This window comes from Dryobates pubescens, chromosome 33 (assembly GCF_014839835.1).
Source record: "Dryobates pubescens isolate bDryPub1 chromosome 33, bDryPub1.pri, whole genome shotgun sequence".
Classification (NCBI taxonomy): Eukaryota; Metazoa; Chordata; class Aves; order Piciformes; family Picidae; genus Dryobates; species Dryobates pubescens.
In genome coordinates, this window is record NC_071644.1 from 8,464,083 (window position 1) to 8,481,924 (window position 17,842).

At 51.8% G+C, this 17,842-nt stretch overlaps 2 protein-coding genes across 2 annotated transcripts; both read right to left on the minus strand.

Moving 5' to 3' along the window:
• Positions 1 to 670: 670 nt before the first annotated feature.
• Positions 671 to 2,542, minus strand: HES5 (hes family bHLH transcription factor 5). Its single transcript, XM_009911269.2, has 3 exons — positions 2,257 to 2,542; positions 1,967 to 2,132; positions 671 to 1,868 (listed from the first exon to the last, which is right to left on the minus strand). Exons 1-3 carry the CDS (start codon positions 2,482 to 2,484, stop codon positions 1,615 to 1,617), a joined length of 648 nt encoding a protein of 215 aa, XP_009909571.2. The 5' UTR covers positions 2,485 to 2,542; the 3' UTR covers positions 671 to 1,614.
• A 7,013-nt stretch (positions 2,543 to 9,555) lies between these two features.
• On the minus strand, positions 9,556 to 10,574 carry LOC104309923 (transcription factor HES-5). The gene is made up of 3 exons (XM_009911305.2): positions 10,506 to 10,574; positions 10,042 to 10,222; positions 9,556 to 9,821 (listed from the first exon to the last, which is right to left on the minus strand). The coding sequence occupies exons 1-3, from the start codon at positions 10,569 to 10,571 to the stop codon at positions 9,556 to 9,558; spliced, it is 513 nt and encodes a 170-aa protein (XP_009909607.2). The 5' UTR covers positions 10,572 to 10,574.
• Between the last annotated feature and the right edge of the window lie 7,268 nt (positions 10,575 to 17,842).

Below are 17,842 nucleotides of genomic sequence, written 5' to 3' on the forward strand. Positions count from 1 at the left end.
ACACTCAGGAGTGACAGCGCCAGCAGCGAGGCAGCTGCCAGGTCGGAGGAGTTTCCAGCTCAGTGCATGGTCAGCATCAGGCCCCAGCAGAGGCTTTGCAGCCTGTGACCCCCTGGCAGTGTCTTAGTGTGACTCAGAGGGCAGCGATGCTGTTCCATCAGCTGCGTGACTCCTGGCTCGTACACAGACCCATTGAGCATCCGTGTGTGTCTCTCCTTTAGACAGAAACACATTCCCAGCGTTTCAGCCTGCTTTGTGGCTCGGATGCTGCCACAAGAGATGCAAGATGAAGTGCCGTGGCAAACGACTGATCGATCCCAGGTATTTTCTGTTTGGGACTTGGGCATAAATCTTCCTGAGCTCAGCCTTGCAGTGACCTTTACTGACAAGTCCCTCGGCTCTGAATTTCCCAAGAATTTGTTGCTAGGGTTTGGTACTTTGGAGCTATTTATTGTCTGCTGTGGAAAACAGCGTTGCAGGGAGCCCCAAGGAACACAAATCTAGGGAGGCAGGGAACTGCCAGTTCTAAATAGCTTTGCTCTTACTGAAACCCTTGTCTCATGTCCTGTAACCCCAGGGAAAATCAGCTAGGCAAACTACTGAAGAAAGAAGCATTTGCTGGATTTATTAACTAGATTTTTTTATTAAGTTTTTATTTTTGTACCATAAAAAGGTTTCTGCCACTTCTGAAGTTCCAAGATAATTTCTGGCACAGGTTACACAGTTGGTGCAGCTCACACATAACATGGCATAGCATCCTGCAAGGACAGTAATGAACTGACATTCTCCCCTGGTGCTGGGGTACCAAAGAGCAAATACAATTTGTACACCTGCCTTTCATGAAAGACTTTGATCAATATCTCCTGTAAAATCGGCAGCACAGCTGTAACTTTCTTTCCTATAAGGATATCAGATTGAGCTTTTGCCTTTATAAAAGGCAAACACATCCTGAACCTCACAAACAGTACCCTCGTGTTGTGAGCAAGACATCCTGAGGAATTTCCTCTACATAGTGTGGGTTATGGTTTAACCATTTTCAGAGCATGCTCAATACAGTCTATAAATATTATAGAACCCCTTATGGCCCCCACAGCAAAGCTAGATTTTCAGATGTGTCCAGTTTGAGCAGCTGCTCTGCTTGAGACACCTGGGGTCCCCGTGGCTACAGCTGCAGCCAGGCAGCACGGGTGTGATAGCTTGGGACAGTTAGGAGTCTCAAGTGGGGCAGGCCAGAGGGAAAGGCTCCTCCTGGATGGACACTTGTGAAAATGCTAGCCACAACGTCTCAGAAGTTACTGCTTTCTCAAGAGAGACACACATGCAACCTCACTAAGGTTAAGAACAGTTGGTGTTCTTCTCTGAACAACACCTCTCAGCCCTCCTAGCAGGAGGAGTACATCTCAGGTTCTTTTAGAACAACTCTCTCTCCACGTGGTGGGATCATCTCAGTCCTTCTGGAAGAAGGGAAGCAGACATCCGAGCATAGTAATGCTCTGCAAAAGAGGAAAAGATTCTTCCCTACTCAGGAGAGGAGTGGGGGGGACTTGGACAGCAAGTCACAGTCTCCTCTGGAGTACAGCAAATGTCCGGGGAAGATGTGAGAGTGCTCTTGGCCTACCAAGGCCTCCAGAGGCTGCAGGAGGGTTTCAGTGCTGCTTGTTTTGCTGGGGGCTGGTGGGTGGAAGGTGATGCAGAAGAAGAGCCAGAGTCCTTGGGCGCTGCTTGTGACCTCTGGAAATGGCAGATCAGCTTCATGCGGGTTTCTGTGCTTGCTGAGTGCAGAGACAGGAACTGCAGAGCTTCCTTGAGGCACCAGGCATAGCCTTCACAGTAATCCTGCTGCAGGCTCTTGGCAGAGGCTGCAAAAGCTGCAAGGGCAGAGAGGAGAGAAGGGTTACACAGGGAAGCTCGGGCTGGAGCTTTGCCTGAAGGTCAGGGAGGCAGGCATGGCTGGGGGCGTGCTCACCTCGGCTGTATTTCAGGTAGCTGACAGTCATCTCCAGGATGTCTGCTTTCTCCAGCTTGGAGTTGGGCTGGTGCCTCTGGAACTCCTTCTCCAGGAGCAGCTTCAGCTGCTCGATGCTGCTGTTAATCCGATCCCGGCGCAGTTTCTCCACAAGAGGTTTCCTGAGCTGTAACAGAAGGTGGGGAGGGCAGAGTTAGCGGCGAGCCTGCATCCTTCCCGGCTTTATCACCTGCTGCCGGAGCGGCTCAGCCCTGCCCGGCGCTTCGCCCTCCCGCTCAGCAGATACTTACTCTGTTCTTCTCTTTGGGCGTTAGGATTTCCAGGGAGAGAGCAGTGGGTGCCATTATCCTGAGCGCTGGTTTCAGCTGGGAGCTGCTGGTTCGCGGGTGGAGAAGGGAGCAGCGAGAGCCTCTATTTATACTCCCTGGCTGCATACAAATGTCTGGAGCCTGAGCGACTTTGAGTTTCCCACAGTCGATAGCCAATCCCTGCGTGCCCTGGGACAATAGAGAAAGCATCTATTACAGCATGGCAAATTGACTGTGAATTGCCTGGGGATAATACCCCAGCTCCCAAAGGAGCAGGTGGACTGGGGAGTGTGGGACACAATAGGGCTTGGCATTAGGGCGCTGGGGTAGGAATGTGGGAAAGCGTTTGCTGCATTATCATCAAACTCCTGCCTGATGTTGGGGACCTCGACATCTCAATGTGCTGCCTTTTCCCAGGCTGTGCTGAAATTAAGCACAGAAGACTGATCCCTGGGAGAGATAATGCTCTGTGCCCACGACCAGAGGAGAGGCTGAAAAGGCAAGGATGCAGAATTAGAGGGACTAAAGCCTTTCATTGACATTAAACCGTGCTTACATGAATACAGTACCAGATAATTTTGGGGCAACTAGAGGCTAAAATTGAGGGAAGAACCCTAAAACCAATTTGTGCTGAGGGTTAGCTTGAAATATTTCACTCTCCATTGTTTAAAGTCCCCTTATAAGCTATATTCAGAGCTCTTCCTTGCTTTTGTTTGGGTAATCTGGGCTTTCCCACTGCAGCCCGTGACATGTAGTGATTGTGGTGCCCTTCCCAAACATGTCCTGTTTGATTTCATGCCGCTTGGTGAATGCCTCACTCTGCCCTGAGTCTCCTAAATGTATTTTCCCCTTGCAGACCACGGAGATACAGTGAGAAGTCAATGTTTGTCTGTGACTTTGCTTGTAAGTGGAGTGTAAATAGAGGTGCTGGGGAGCTCAGTCTGGGGGGGTGCCATGTGTATTGCAGTGAACACAGGGAAGGACCAGAGAGGCTCCAGGGTTGAAGCTGCCTGTTTGAGGTTCTCCTCCAAGCAATTCTAGGTTACCTGCTCAGGTCTGCTGCTGCTTCAAGTACAATCCACTCAAACCCAGGCACTTTTAAGGTATCCCAGGCACATGAGGCCCTGCACTGAGAGCTGCCCAGCTGTGCTCTCTGTTTCAGCTGCAGGATATGTGGAGCTCTGTGGGTTTAAGTGGAGTTGTGCGTGGGCATAAGCTTCTTTTTCCTTAATGCATGTTCCACGCTCAGGGGCTAGGACAGGGAGTAACCCCAGGCTGCTGCTTGCAGCGTTTGGTGACCTGCTCCTTACTCCCTATTCCCTCTGTCTGCCTTTCAAAACCAGGAAGGAAACTTTTCTCATTTCACAATCAGCCTGTGTCACCTGCCCTCAGCACTCCTGTCCTTAAGCCAGGGCTGGAACCTGTGGGTACACAGCACACACAGGGCTGTTGCATAAAAGGATATGATCCTGCGAGGGATCATCCTGTAACGAGTTATTAACCTGCAGCTTCCAAAGCTCCTTCCAGCTTCCTGGCTTCTGGTGGCAGTGATGTTCATCTTCAGCCTGCCCACCCCAAAGGATCAGATGGATCCTAGAATGCTTTGGGTGGGAAGGGACCTTTTAAAGGTCATCTAGTCCAACCCCCCTGCAGTGAGCAGGGATCACTTAGGGTGGAACAATTTTAATGGCTGGTTATCAAAGATCTCTAACTGACCAGGGAGGATGACTCCGATTCAGCATCAGCTCCCTGAATTATTTTGTCAGCTTGTGATCAGCAGTATTGCTGGCAGCCAGGGCAGTCCCTGGCTGTGTGTGCTTGTGCCATTATTGGAGCCTGAAGTCAAGCAGAGGGCTTTGTGCCTCCCTCTCAGGGGGTCACAGGAGAGGCAGCGGCCAGCAGGCCCTGCCCCGCACGGCGTGCGGAGGGGAGCGCCTGCAGCAGTGGGCACAGGGAGCTGGGAGGGAAGCTTTGACCCAATTTCCAGTCTTGGAAATACGAAATGAGTGGTTTTAAATAAGGCCATCCCAGCCCCAGCACAATGGCCCTGGACTCCAAGGGGCTAAAGCAGCTCCCCCTGATTAAAGCATTATCCCTGCCTGGGAGTGCTGGGCAGATGGTGCAGCAGGCGTTAGCTTTCTTCTCAGGCCCCGCGGAGGCACACGTCCTTTGTGGCCAGTTTAACAGGGTGAAGGGGGAGATGTGGGAAATCCTGGGAGCTCTGGGCTCACACCAGCTGATGTGAATGGTGAACCAGGCACGCTGCCTTCAGCCAGCACTCCAGCAACACCCACCCTGGGCTCGCCAGCTCCTCTCCCCTTCTCTCTGCCAGCTGAGGAAAGACAGCAAAGCAAACTTGCAGTTCCCACTCTGCCTGCCGCTTCCACCCTCTGTACACTGCTGATGGCTACAAGAGAAATGTCTCCTCCTCACCCTATTCAGTTTGATTATGACCTAAAAACTTAGTGGCAGCAATATTTCCCAGCTGTTTATAGAATGGTGGGAGTTGGAAGGGACCTTAGAGCTCATCCAGCTCAACCCTCCTGCCAAGGGGACCTGACCTAAGGCAGGTCACACAGGAACACATCCAGGTGGGTTTTGAGTCTTCAGAGAAGGAGATGCTTCAGAACAATAAATTAGCTGGGCTAAGGCTGTCCCTAGAGTATATTTGTCATGCAGCTGGGTGCAGCCATGGGTGTTCTGCAAGGACTGCAGTAAGGGAAGTGTTAAAAGTCTGAAACCAGTTTGCCCAGTTGGAGCTTTTTAAGGACTCATCAGTTAGTGCCTGAAACTTTGTGATCCAAGTCCTTGTCACTGTCCTTCACGTCCATGGGAGGAGCTTGTTGCCTCTGACTCTCACTGCAGAGGCAGAATGAAAGATTGATTGTCTGAGGCTCAGGGTTTCCCTGGTTTTGGAATGAAGGATTAAAAGAAACAAATGGCCCAAACCTGCCAAACACGTGGAGCTGAGTAAACAGTGGCACAAGGCTGCTGCTTTCTTTGGAGGGGGTGTGAAATCTGGAGCCTCTCCTGTGAGGTGACAGCTCTGCTGTGGACTGAGGCTGGCCCTGTTTCTCTGTAGGTCACATCACAGTCGTGAGCTGCATCAGGAGGATGCAGCCTTCCAAATCCCACGTGAAACAGGGAGGAGTCTCTGCTCTCACTTGGTGTGTGCACAGTGAAGTGTGTAAGGGGAAACAGGAATCTGGCAAGAGTTGTCAGTGCCTGTACTTCCAGACCTCCATGGCAGGCAGCAGTTGTAGCTGCTCCTAAGGCAAGAACCACTATGGTGATGGCCTCCAACTGTAGCTCTCACCACTGCCCCCTGAGCTGTGGTGTGCAGGCTGTGTGCCATAGACAAAAAGCTTTGAGTTGAGGAGCAACCAGAGAGGAGCCAGGAAAGATAAGCAACCATCCAGCCCCAAGGCTATCATGATAGGACTGGTGTCCATCATAGTCCATAGATCAAAGCACCTGGAGGACCACAAGCCTAGGAAACTGGTACTGGGCTATGGAGTTTGCTGCTTCTGGCTTGTGGGTGATGAGTGCAGCCCAGGTGCAGACACACTGCAGGCTGTGCCCAAGAGCTGCTACTGTCACACCAGTTAGCAGCCTTCTTAGCCCATTGATAGGTAGCTTGCCACGGAGGGGGCAGCTCAGTGCTTGCAGTGCAGCAACAGGTCTGGAGGAAGGTTGCCCACCAGAAGAGTCCAGGAAGCCAGAATTTCTCTCTGTGTTACACAGATTAAAAGGCAGTGCTGCCCTGGGGCTGCCCTGAAGAGCACACAGCTTGATGGCCTAAAGCTTTGCTCTCTGTATCACTTCTGAAGCATTTTCAGTTGAGAGCATTTCCTACAGCCAGGGCAGGCTGCCTCCCAAACGCCTCTGAAGGTGTTTCTACAGAAATAATTACTTATTTTTTCCCCCCCCTCCTGCCTTGTGCCTTCCCTAAATGGTTTAAAATCTTTCTGACAACCCCTCTCAAGACACCTATTTAGTGTCAAAGAGCATAACGTTCCCAAGTTTTAAAAGGGCTCTGGCATAATACTGATGGATCAATGTGCTCCTTGGGAAAATAGCTCTCCAGATGGTCCATCGGGACAGGAATTGCTGGTCACCACAATGCAGAGCCAAAGAGCAGCACTAATGCAGGCTGTTGTGAGGCACGCTTCCTTTGTGCTCCCTTTCAATGTCATCAATGGGCAAGAAAGTGTGGGAAACTCTGAGAAACTCAGGCCCACACTCTGAGGTTAATAGGGGCTTTGTCAGGGGACTGTTCCTGGGCTGTGGGATCAGCATAATAAACAACATCTCCCCTAAGGGTGGGAATGTGTTGGGAGCAGGGGAGAGTCACCCCGGGGGAGAGAGGAGCTGTAAGAAGCTTTGTGTTCAATTATTAGAAGTGATAATAATTAATAAATTGTAAACATAACCTTTGCTGTGCTCAGGCTGGGGAGACCAGAGGGCTGCCTTTTGGCTCTCAAGTAATTGGTAAACTAAAGCCCAGAGGGGCAAGCCTCTGCCTGCTGGAAAATAGAAGCAGTGCACTTGCACCAGCCCCGGATCAGACCCCCTGGAGTGAGGGGAGGCTTCCTGGTGGGGTTTGCCTTCTTCCCCCTGCCCAGAAAGGAGGTGCTTCCTGCTAGACCACTCTGCGAGCAGTAGGGCTGCACCTCTGCCCGCTGACAGCTAAGCAGGACCAGCCCCCACTCTGGCCAGAGCAAGGGAGTAATGTGGTGGCAGCCTGGGTGTGAAGGAGACTCAGACCTGCTTTGAGTGGCAGCAGCTGTGCCTCTCCAGGCTCAGCCCAGTGTGGGTGGCAGAAGTTCTGAGCTTAGAAGCTTGCTATCTCACCTGAGTTGTTTTCCCAGCCTGTTCCTGTGTGAGCCTAGAACCAGAGGGACTGGCTTCAAATCCAGCAGGCTTCAGTTTGTGCAGATCCTCTTTGGTTTCCTTTCCTCTGTCCTCTTTGTGCTGTCAGCTGTAAGCGAACCGCAGCCACGCTGCCAGCTGTGCCGACTCCTACCTGCAGCAGATCCCTGCCCACACAGCTGCAGCAGGCTCCTCCAGGCCACAGGTGCCTCTTCCCAGCCCCCTCTGGGGCACAGCCAGGCTGGGGTCTGCTTTGGCTGAGCCTGAACTCCCCCAAACTTCTCATCCACAAGCTGCCTTAATTAGGCTTGGATCCCAACTGCACAGGCACGGAGGAGCAGCTTGGATCTCGCTGGCGTTCAGCAGCTTCTGCTAGCTGCCGAAGCCAAGCTGAGCACTGCAAGGTGAAGTGGTTTTTTTTTTCAGGATCACTAAGCAACCACAACATCTAAAAATACCTCCTGTGAAGGATTTGGGAGTTGGTTAGGAAGAGCTAATCTCTCTGTGGTGTTGGTATCAGCCCAGGAGGAGCTGCAGAACCACCGCCCCCCTACCCTGTGTTGCATTGGCAGAGGGATGAAGAGCACTCGACCGGCCCTGCATTCAGGGTAAGATAATGGCCCAGATGATTCACAGCACAGAAGTGAGGTGCACCAATATGTTCCTGGCCTGGCTGCCTGGCTTTTTGGGCCCTTCCATATGTGTGGCAGAGGGGTTGATCACAAATGAAGTGGGGGCTGGCCAGGGACAGCTAGCAGGGTTTGAATGCACTTTGATCTTGTCAGCAGAGCTGAGTTTGCTTCGTGCTTAACTAAGCAGCCATTTGCCCAGGTCAGATCTTCAGGGTTTCCTTTTGTGTAAGGAAAAAAAGCAAGGAAACTTGAGAAACTATAGCAAGGAAGCTTCTCAAGGGCAGCTTTCCCAGGGAATCTGAGGAGAGCTGAGCTGGTGACCAGTGGTGGTTTGTGCAGGAGGGATCCCTGTCACATACCCAAACCAGTGTGTAACTGTGCTTAGGTTGGAGTTTGGTGAACTGATCATTTGTGCTAATTTGAGTCTGGGAGTGACCAGTCCCCACTGAGCACTGGATGGGAACTGCTCTAAGGCAGAGTGAGTGAATGCTGTTGGGGAAGGGCAGTGTTTTGGAGGGACTGTTTGTATTGCAGGCACTCAAGGGTGGCTTCAGGATCTTCTTCTCATGCTCCCCAAGGTGAAGCTCGACAGGGCTCTGGGCAGCCTGATCTAGCTGAGGATGTCCCTGCTTACTGCAGAGGGAGTTGGACTGGATGACCTTTGAAGGTCCCTTCCAACCCAGTCTTTTATATGATTAAAATACCTTCTGAATGCCTTTTTGCTTGCTCCCCTCGTGTGTAGCTGTGTGGGAGGTTGCTGCTTTGCAGGGTCTGAAATCCTCTTCTGCCAAATGCATATCACAACTCTAAACTGTGTACTGGAGTGAGGGGCTCAGGAATGGGACATCTCCTGAAAGCTTCCCTTCTGCAGGAGGAGCCTGCCTGCCACACTTAATCCAGAGTGGCATTTGAATAATGTCAGACCAAAGGCTTAAAGTCTGAAACCGTTTTTATGACTAAAACCATTTTTATTGTGTTGTACAGTGGAGACATCTAAGCTGAACATCACACAGGATGAATACATCACAACTTTATAAAAGCTTTCTAAGCTCTTTAGCATGTTCAGTGAATTAGTAGTGAGTACTTAATGCCTCCCTTCCCCCCTCCTCCCCCCCTTAAGGTATATCCCAGGTATTTCCTTTACAAAAGGCATCAGTTACCCCTCAGCTGAGAGCAGCACACACTGACATGGAGAGAGTTTTCCCAAGAGCTCTCTGTTACCACCATCACTTTCTGTAAGAAGGAATAACTAAAACCAGCAGAGGACCTTCAGAAGAATCAGCATTCCTTAACATCTTTCACTCAAAAGGTAAAGGCTCAAGAGTCTCTGTATGACACAAAATACATTCCTCAAAGTGCTCCTCTTTTAGGAAGGTCAAGACATTGTCTAGAGACAATGGAGCACTTGAACCAGTGACCCGGGGAGGCAGCAGAAAGATTTCCACTGACAGCCACAGGCTCAACAGCCTTGCCAAGCAGAAGGGTGGTGGAAACTGAAGGGCATTTAGCTGTTTTAAGTCACTGCAGAACTTGCTCCTCTCTTTGGCCAGGAGCCACCAATAAAAGCAGCAAATGTGCTGCAAGATACACACCCAGTCCTTCACTGTGAAGGGAAACGACTCAGCCACCCTCGTTTCTTGTGACAGAAAACCAATAACCATCCCCCCACCTCCCACCTTTGGAAAGCAATGTTTCCTACTTTAAAGAGGAACCTTGAAATCACAGGTCCCTCTAGGTTTTGTAGCAAAACACAGGAGCAGAGCCAAGTTCAGCAGGCCTACCAGGGCCTCCAGATGGTAGGAGCAGCAGCCAGGGTCTTCTGGGCAGGTTGCTTTCTGGCAAATGGAGCAGGGGACAGGGGTGAGCTGCGCAGAGCAGGAGAGTAGGTGAGGTCTGCACCCATCTGAGCCTTGCAGAAGTGCTTGATGAGCTGCACTTGAGTCTCCTTCCTGGGCTCACAGTAGGACAGAAAGTGCATGGCCTCCCTGAGGCACCGCAGGTAGCCGCTGTTGAAGTCCTGCTCTGCATGCTTGGGAGTGAATGCTGCAAAGGAGAGAGGAGCAAATGCAGAGGGTTAAGATGGTGACCAAAACTCAGGGCAGTGCTGGTTCAGTGATTCATGCATGGAGTTTCTTTCAAGAGCCTGAGTCCATGAGCCTTGCTCATGGGACCTGCCCTGGTGTGTTACAGCCCCTGCATAGCTGAGAGGCCACAGGCCTGCGGGAGTGGGCTTAGTGGTGAGCAACGCAAGCTCTGCACTCACTTTGCTCCTGCAGCTGGCTCTGCTGCTTCAGGTAGCTGACAGCCACTTCCAGGATGTCTGCTTTCTCCAGCTTGGAGTTGGGCTGGTGCCTCTGGAACTCCTTCTCCAGGAGCAGCTTCAGCTGCTCGATGCTGCTGTTGATGCGGTCCCGGCGCATCTTCTCCACCACCGGCTTCCTCAGCTGCAAGAGAGGGAGCAGCCTGCTGAGGATTTGCTGACCCCTTTTCCCCTCCTGCTGCCCTGACACACACACATTCAGAGGCACTGTTCTCTTGGTAGCAGAGCTCTGCAGTGCTGCCTCCCTGTTCCCTGCTCAGTGTAATTTTTAACAGTCTGTGGAGTCTCCTTTATCTCTTTCACTCATTTACCTCCCCCCAGCCCCCTTTCTCCCTCCTTCTCTCCTCTTTTCCCATGGCACAGGGCACAGGCCAGCCTTCCCAATCCTGTCCAAGGGCTCTACTTACTTTGTTTTTTTCTTTTGGCAGTAGTTTCTCTTCCATGTGGATCATGAGAGTGTTACTGGGAGCCATTCTTGGTGCTCTCAGTCTTGGGCACAGACCCCCACGTTGAGCACAAGACTCTGCTCTGGCTGTCACCTCCTGCCTCTATTTATACCTCAGGGAGCTCCAGCAGATTTGTGAGTCTGGGGGTTGCTGGTGTTTCCCACAGCCCTGCAGCCAATCCAGGCACGCAGCTGAACAATAGGGGAAGCATCTATTAGTGCATGGTACATTGATTGCAAATGCCCTGCAGAGAATAACCTTCTGCCCACGCTGGCTGGTGGAGTGTGCAGCCTGGCTCTGCAGGGCTGCCCAGGGAGCTGGGAAAACACTGACCCTCCAGCTGGTTGTCTGGGATCAGTTGCATTCCTGAGGCCCTGCATGTGCCACTCACATTTGTGGCGTGGAGGAGGCACGCTTCTGGGGGAAGGCAGGAAAAGAAGGGGAGCACTGTTGGGGTCAGAATCACCAGCAGCAGGGACATCTCTGCTCCTTGTGGCGAGGGCACTTCACAGCTGGCCTCCTGTTGGCCGGCGTGGCTGTTTGCACTTGTCCCTGCAGTCCCCGCACGTTTGATGGGTGAGCTTTGGCTCTGTCAGCAGTGTGAGGTGACAGGCTTGTTTGCATGCTTGGAGAGCTGGCAGGCAGGCTGGTGGGGTGTTGGAAGGGCAGGCTGAGTAGCTAGGGGCTGTGAAGCCAAAGGAAAGGGCAACCTCTCTTTCTCTCCTCACACGCCGAGGGCTGTCAGCCCCTTGCGGCAGGGCTGCCACTGCCTTCACTGAGGACAGCCACACACCTCCCAGCAGAGCCTGGCCTGTGCCTGTCACCTCTGTGCTTCTCTTTTCCTTTTCTACTCTTTTCCTCACAGACATTTAGGAGAAGGTTGGGTAAGACAGATTCAGGATCAACCCAGGTGCCTTGGGAAGCCAGGGCAGGTCAGGAAGGAAATGCAGGAGCTGAGGCACATTTCTGGACCTCAGCAAGCAGCTCAGTTCTGATCCTTGCCTGGTATTTCTGGTGTGTTCTGCTCTCATCTGACCAGGGAGCATCACTGAACTGTTCAGTTTGCTGAAGATGAGATCTCAGAACACAGTCTTGCCTCCCTGTGTAACCTTTAGCAGGTCATCCTCCCTCCATTGTCTTACCTGGCAAACAGATTTGCATGAGTGTGACCATAAAAATTCAGCAAACTTTGTTCCTTTTTATGGTAAGGGCAAGAAAAAGAATGAAGCTGTTGTGGCACTTCAGGTCAGTCCTGATTTTTCCTTAGGAGAAAAGTCTCTGCCTAGATACAGTCCTTGAGGCAGCACCAAAAATAACCCAGAGGATACCTAAGAAAAGCTGTGCTGCATCCTGCCCCCTGAGCATCTCACCTGCAGTGCCCAAGGCAGGGGGGCTTTGGTCTTCTCCCAGTGCACTGCTTGTGCATGGGAACGTGGCTGGGAGCCTGGAAATGGAAATGGAGGGAAGTGTGCAGCGAGGGAAGAAAGCCAAAGACAGTTTCTGACATGGAAACCTTGAAGTGAAGCCCGAGTTTAATGGGCAGTTGACAGGGAGGTGTCAGTGCAATAGCCAGCTTGGGGGTTTCATTGTATGGGCCTGAATGGGTTTAGCCCTTTGTGAAGGGCAGATGTTGTCCTTGGAGCCCTTTATTCCCTGTGTGGTGGGAAAGCCAGGAGACAAGACATCTCATGAGCACTTTGAAGCAGGCAGAGGATTATGACACAAAATAAGATCCAGCTCAGGGACCATGGCCTGCCTTTTGCCAGCTCTGCTAAGGTGTTGCCCTTTTCCCTCTCTTCCTTGGCTGATCATCCTCCAGCAGTTGGTGTCCTGTCTCATCCCTCTCCCAGCAAGGGTGGCAAGCCTTGAATCTGGGAGCTGACAGGTAAGGATGTACCCAAGCTGGCTGAAGAGACTCTTGAGTGTCACAGCCCATCTTTTTCCCAACTCTGAGAAGCAGCCCTGACCTTTATTGCTGTATTATAACTGATAGCCAGATGGTCTTTTGGGAGTTGGATTCTTTCCCTTGCCATCATTCAGGCTCAAGCAGCGTCACTAATGTTGTGAGTAGTTGCAAGGCACACTTCCATTGTCCTGACAAGAAATGTTAGCAATAGGGGAAAAGTATGGGAAAGGCAGAGAAATTCAAACCCACACAGCCTGCTGCTAATAACTCCTTTGTGGAGCCTGCTCCTCTGGCAAGGCCAGGATGAACTCCCAGGCCTTCTGCACCAAGGGAGCCTGGGCTGCCGTGCAGGCAGAGCTCTGTGCTCACCAGGAGCAAGGGGCAAGGGGGCAGAGGCGCTGGGTCACATGCAGGGGTGGCCAGCAGGAGCACTGAGCTCCCCTGTGGCCTGGCTGGCCTGGCGGCTGCTGGTTGGCTTCACCATGCCTCAGTTTGCCCTGCTGGGAAATGGGAGAGGGGTTACTGAAGTCTTTGCAATCAGAAGCTGAGCTCGTGTGGGTGGTGGGGACAGGGCTGAAGTGGCCCTTGGGCTTCTCTGGCACCACTTGGGGATACTGCTGAACCCCTGATGAGAATGAAGTGGAGGAGGAGCAGCTCTGGGGGCAGTGCTCCTCTGCAGTGGAACTGCTAATGGTAGCCTCTGATCTTTTGCAGAGGTTTTTCTCCCCATCTGCTGGGAGCCTGATAGAGATGCCCCTTCCTTGGGACACCCCTTGGTCATCACAGCTGCCTGGAGAGCAGGGCCTTGCAAAAGCTGTCCTGCAGCCTGATCCTTTGGCTTTTGTCTGTTTCTCATGATTGGCACTGCTGGAAAGGCTTCTTCACACAGGGGAAATGGAACCTTTTAGCACCAAGCTTGCTCTGCTCTCACCCTCACAGGTACTGTGCCGGGGGCAGCATCACTGAGGAAGACAACAGCAATGGGAACAACTCCCAGGGTCCTGAGCAGGTCTGTGAGGAAAGGATTGATGAAACCACTGGGTCTGTGTTGTGCCACACTCATGGGGGGATGTGTCCTAACCCCTAAGGTTCCTGGGTTTCAGCACCACAAATCCCTGCAGTGTTACCGCATCCCTCCATCACCCTGCTCTCTGCAGGCTTCTTGGATGAGGTTTGGAAAGAGAGGCTGCTGCCTGTTTGAGGTGAACCCTAAAGATCCCCAGGCAGCTTTGAACTTAGGAGCCACTGCTTCCTTTGGTGTCACAGGTGGAGGGCCCCTCTCCAGCCCCACAGTGTACCTGGCCCTACCACGGTCTGCTCAGGGGTTCAGTGATGTTATGTTCTGCACAGTAAGTGGTTCAAAATACTGTTTGGCACAGGAGGGAGTGTATAAAGACATCATCCTGCAAAACTTGCTCTTCAGGATTGGCTTCTGCTCTCACAAGGCAAGTGTGAACCAACACAGTGGAAGTGTAGTGAGATCTGCCTGTCAGGGGAAAAAAATTGTGCTCTTATTGTCCCTGTGGTATAAAATATGCCATCAGATGGCATTATCTTGCCCCTGTGGGACATGAGCACCCTGGCAAAAAGGAATCCTTTATCACTGTGAAGTACATTCTTCATAGGTTCAATCCTGAATTAGGGCCTTGGGTTGTGTTTTGCTGTGGTGTTTCTTTTTCCCCTTTAGGTCAGGAATATTTCATATCCTGCCATGCCCAGTGCACAGCTGAGGGGAAGGGGACTTTGATCATTAAGAAACACATGAGACAGTTTGAGCTGCATTTTCCAGGCTTGTTAGGAGCCAAAGCAATTTCTCTAGCTGCCTGTGTGGGTGACCCTGCCAGGGCCCTGCACCAAGGACAAAGTCTTTCTGCAGTGACTATTACAAATAATTAAAAATTAAGGAGAATTTTTCCCCCCCTCCCCTGCCCAGCTGAGATTCCCACAAGTCACCTCTCAGCATATTCAAGGGTGCACAAGAGGGATTTATTATTTCCTGGTATATTGACTCTGAAAGGTCTGGGGATTACAGCTGCTTTGCACATGAATAGCTGGAGTGTGTTGTACAAAAGGCATGGTCTGTGGGATAATGGGGTTGGATGTGGGAAAGAGCTGACCCTGGGGGAGAGCAGGCTGGTGCCTGATGGCAGGAATCAATTATCCCTCAAAGGAACACATTGCCCTGGGAGCAGGCTTGGCGGGAGCCACCATGTTATGTGTTTACCACCCTCCTCCAAACCCCCACATAAACAGCCACAGAACGTGTCCTGTCCTCCTGCTTCGGCCAGGGGACTCAGCTACACCTTGCTCTGGGTTTACACCAGGCAGGGCTAGTCATGACCTCAGTACCCTGCTCTTCCCACCTCATCTGAGCTCACCTCACCTGCAGGTCTCTCACAGGTGCCTCCAGGTGCTTTGGAGTTTGCTCTCAAGCCCCCCAGGTGCTGCTGGCTTCAGTGGGGGCACTTGCTCCCCAAAAGTCCTCCCAGCAGTCAGCTCAGCTCTGGCCAAAGGAGAGGAGCCTGTCCCTGACAATGGAGTGGAGAGCCAGCACAGAAGCAGCTGAGTTCATGCACTTCCTTCATTGTTTTGGGGTCTCTTTTTCGTTTGTTGGGAGGGTGGTGGCATTCAGCCCTTACAATGGGGTCAGCATCTCTGAGGATCTGGCATCACTGCCAGCCTCTCAGATGTCAACGTTTGGGCTGCAAGAAATGGGCTGAAAGGCAGGGGGGTGAAACCAACCTATCTAAAATTGTCTCCAATGAAACTATTTGGAGATTTTTTTGCTTAGGCTTTGATTCCTGGGCATTTAGACTTAGCAGGGACTGATAGGATGATTTTTTTTCCCCCCTCTTTACAGAATTGTGAGACTGGGACATGAAGCCTTGCAGAAGGCCATAAGGGCTCCCAGTCTCATGATCCAAAGTCACAGGACTCACCCAGTGGTGCTGCCAAGCATTTTGGCAAGGAGAAGATGCCCTGCAGGGAGCCTTTCAGAGGAGCAGGTTGAGAGCTGAGAGTTGTGGTTCCTGAGGTCTGGCCCCAACAGCCACTTGCAGTCACTGACAAGGTGGGAATGGTGTGGTGGTGCCAGACAGGAGGGCAGGTGGCAGTCACCTCTCTGAGCAGCAGTTCATCCTGTCTGTGTGGCAGGTACTTAATCACTCAGCTCTAGCCAGAGCAGCAGTGCAGAGGGGAGATAATGGTCACAGGCTTCTCTGATGTCCCCTGAGCCTCCTTTGATTGTTCCCTGCCTTGGGAAGAAGTTGATTCTCCCAGGAACTCCTCCTCAGCTTGAGTCCCGGGATGGAAGCTGCTCCTGGAATCCACTTCCTCTGCCTGGCAGCTGTCAGTCACCACATGCAGAGCTCGATGGCTGTGTGGCAGCTCCTGGCTTGCCAGGCAGGTGGATTTTGGAGGGCTGAGCAACGTCCCCAGCTGCAGATGGCACTGGATTGGTTAACTACAGCAGTGTGGCTCCTTCCCCCTGTTTCTAAGTCACTGGTTTTATCCAGGCCAAGCATCCAGGGCCTGGCATTCCCTGGGATGCAGGGCACGCTGCATCCTCTCCTCCAAGGAGCTCCATGCCCAGGCTGGCTCTCACCACTGGCAGGCAGCTGAACACAATGAGGTGGTGCTGACAGATCTGCACAAGGACTGAGGACAGCTGCAGCCTGGCTGAGGTTTTAGTAGCTCTTCAGGAGCATGAATAAGCTAAAACTTGGTTTAATTTCTGGAGAGGTCAAGTTGTTCTCTGTTGAACAGACCATTAAGTGTTTCCCGAGGGAGGGTTTGAGTTCATCTCCTTTTCCATGCCTTTAAACAAGTTGAAATTTCAATATTCTCAACCCCCACTATGAAACTGGGGCAGGAAGGAGAACTTCTCTATCTGCTTTTCTAGGTGGGATGAGACAGTGAGTGTGGTCCAGGCCAGCAGTCCCAGTTCTCCCCCAGGCCAGGGAGCTGGCTCCTTTGCAGAGATGCCAAAGCTAATTAAAACAAGTGGGTGCTGAGCACCTTTGTAAACCAGATGTCTCCAAGAGCCACTTAGCAATAGAAGCACTGCAAGCAGCATCTGAAATATTGCAGGTTGGGGTTTTCTTTTCTCCTGCCTGCCTCATTTTGCTGCCTTTGTAAACCCTTGCTAATAGCACATCCTCATCTCGCCGAGGAGGTCGCTGAGAATTCATTAGGTGGCATTTGTAAAGCACTTTGAAAATGCAAAGCCAGTGCATTATTTCAAGTCTTCTGGATGCTTTCCATGTTATTAAAATCAGGATTTCAGAAGGGCTTATGGAGGATCAAAACAGCATCCCAAACTTGAAAGGAAGCAGGGCTGTTAAACCATCAACTGTCGCCTCCCCCTGCAGCCAGATGTTAAGCCCTAAAGAACTCAAGTGGCACAAGGAATTACTTTCCCAAGTTCCCCCAGCTGGGCTGACAGGCCTTGATCAATGGTTTGCTCCACGGTGAGTGCTATGCAGATGGTCTACCCCGAGCAAGGTTTCTGTGAAGTACAAAGGGAAGTCAAACACCATTTCTAATTCAGCTTGTAGCATGGCACGCTTCCTTTATCCTCCGCCTGAATGCAGTGAATAGGAGAGCAGTGTGGGAAACTGGAAGGAACTCCAAACTCACACAGTCTGCAGGGCTGGGAGACACTCCTGTCCTCAAGCCACATCTGCCTGTGACAGACAGAAGGGGGAAAAAGAGTGGCAGAACGAAAAATCAGATTAGAACAACGGCAGGGAGGGAAAAGAACCCCCGAGGAAAAGGGAGAAAGTGAAGGAAGCTGTGCAGCCACACAGGAATGGCACCAGACTCAAACAAGGGGCTGCCAAGCAGCAGGGCAGGGAGGAAATGACAGGGGAAAGGAGCTGCAGGAGCAGAATCTGCTCATCCACCAGTGAGGCCAAGGAAAAGTGTCCCACTGGGGGTGACAGAGGTGCTTTCTGCCTGCATGAAGAGTTCCGAGCCACCTCCTCTGTCTGCCTCTCTAAGTGCCCAGGTTTGTTTAGTGTGTCCCAGTAAACACAGACCCTTGGCATCAGCCAAGCTGCTGGTAAGCTGCTGCAAACAGATCCAGTGCTTCACTGCCCTGCCATGGGAATATCATGGAATCACAGGATGGCTCAGGTTGGAAGGAACCTCAGAGATCATCTGCTCCAAGCTCCCTGCCAGGTGCAGGGACGCCTCTCAGCTAGATTTGCCTCCCAGTTTGACTTGCTCTTTAATTCAAATATGGGGTTGAATACAGGACCCACTCCTTCCTGCCAAATCTGGCAGTCCTCTTCATGGAGTCCAGAGTTCCTGTAGAGGATCCAAGTAAGGCCCTTAGAATCACAGAAAGGTTTGGGTTGGAAAGGACCTCCAAAGGGTATCCCCCTGCAGT

What these genes read in the sequence shown, in the direction of transcription:
- LOC104309923 (XM_009911305.2), bottom strand. Translation starts at nt 10,571, where the DNA reads ATGGCTCCCAGTAACACTCTCATGATCCACATGGAAGAGAAACTACTG. An exon ending in TGCCAAAAGAAAAAAACAAA is followed by an intron (nt 10,223 to 10,505) that starts GTAAGTAGAGCC and finishes CCTCTCTTGCAG; the next exon opens with CTGAGGAAGCCGGTGGTGGA. An exon ending in GAGCCAGCTGCAGGAGCAAA is followed by an intron (nt 9,822 to 10,041) that starts GTGAGTGCAGAG and finishes TCTCCTTTGCAG; the next exon opens with CATTCACTCCCAAGCATGCA.
- HES5 (XM_009911269.2), bottom strand. Translation starts at nt 2,484, where the DNA reads ATGCTTTCTCTATTGTCCCAGGGCACGCAGGGATTGGCTATCGACTGT. An exon ending in CGCCCAAAGAGAAGAACAGA is followed by an intron (nt 2,133 to 2,256) that starts GTAAGTATCTGC and finishes CTTCTGTTACAG; the next exon opens with CTCAGGAAACCTCTTGTGGA. An exon ending in CTACCTGAAATACAGCCGAG is followed by an intron (nt 1,869 to 1,966) that starts GTGAGCACGCCC and finishes CTGCCCTTGCAG; the next exon opens with CTTTTGCAGCCTCTGCCAAG.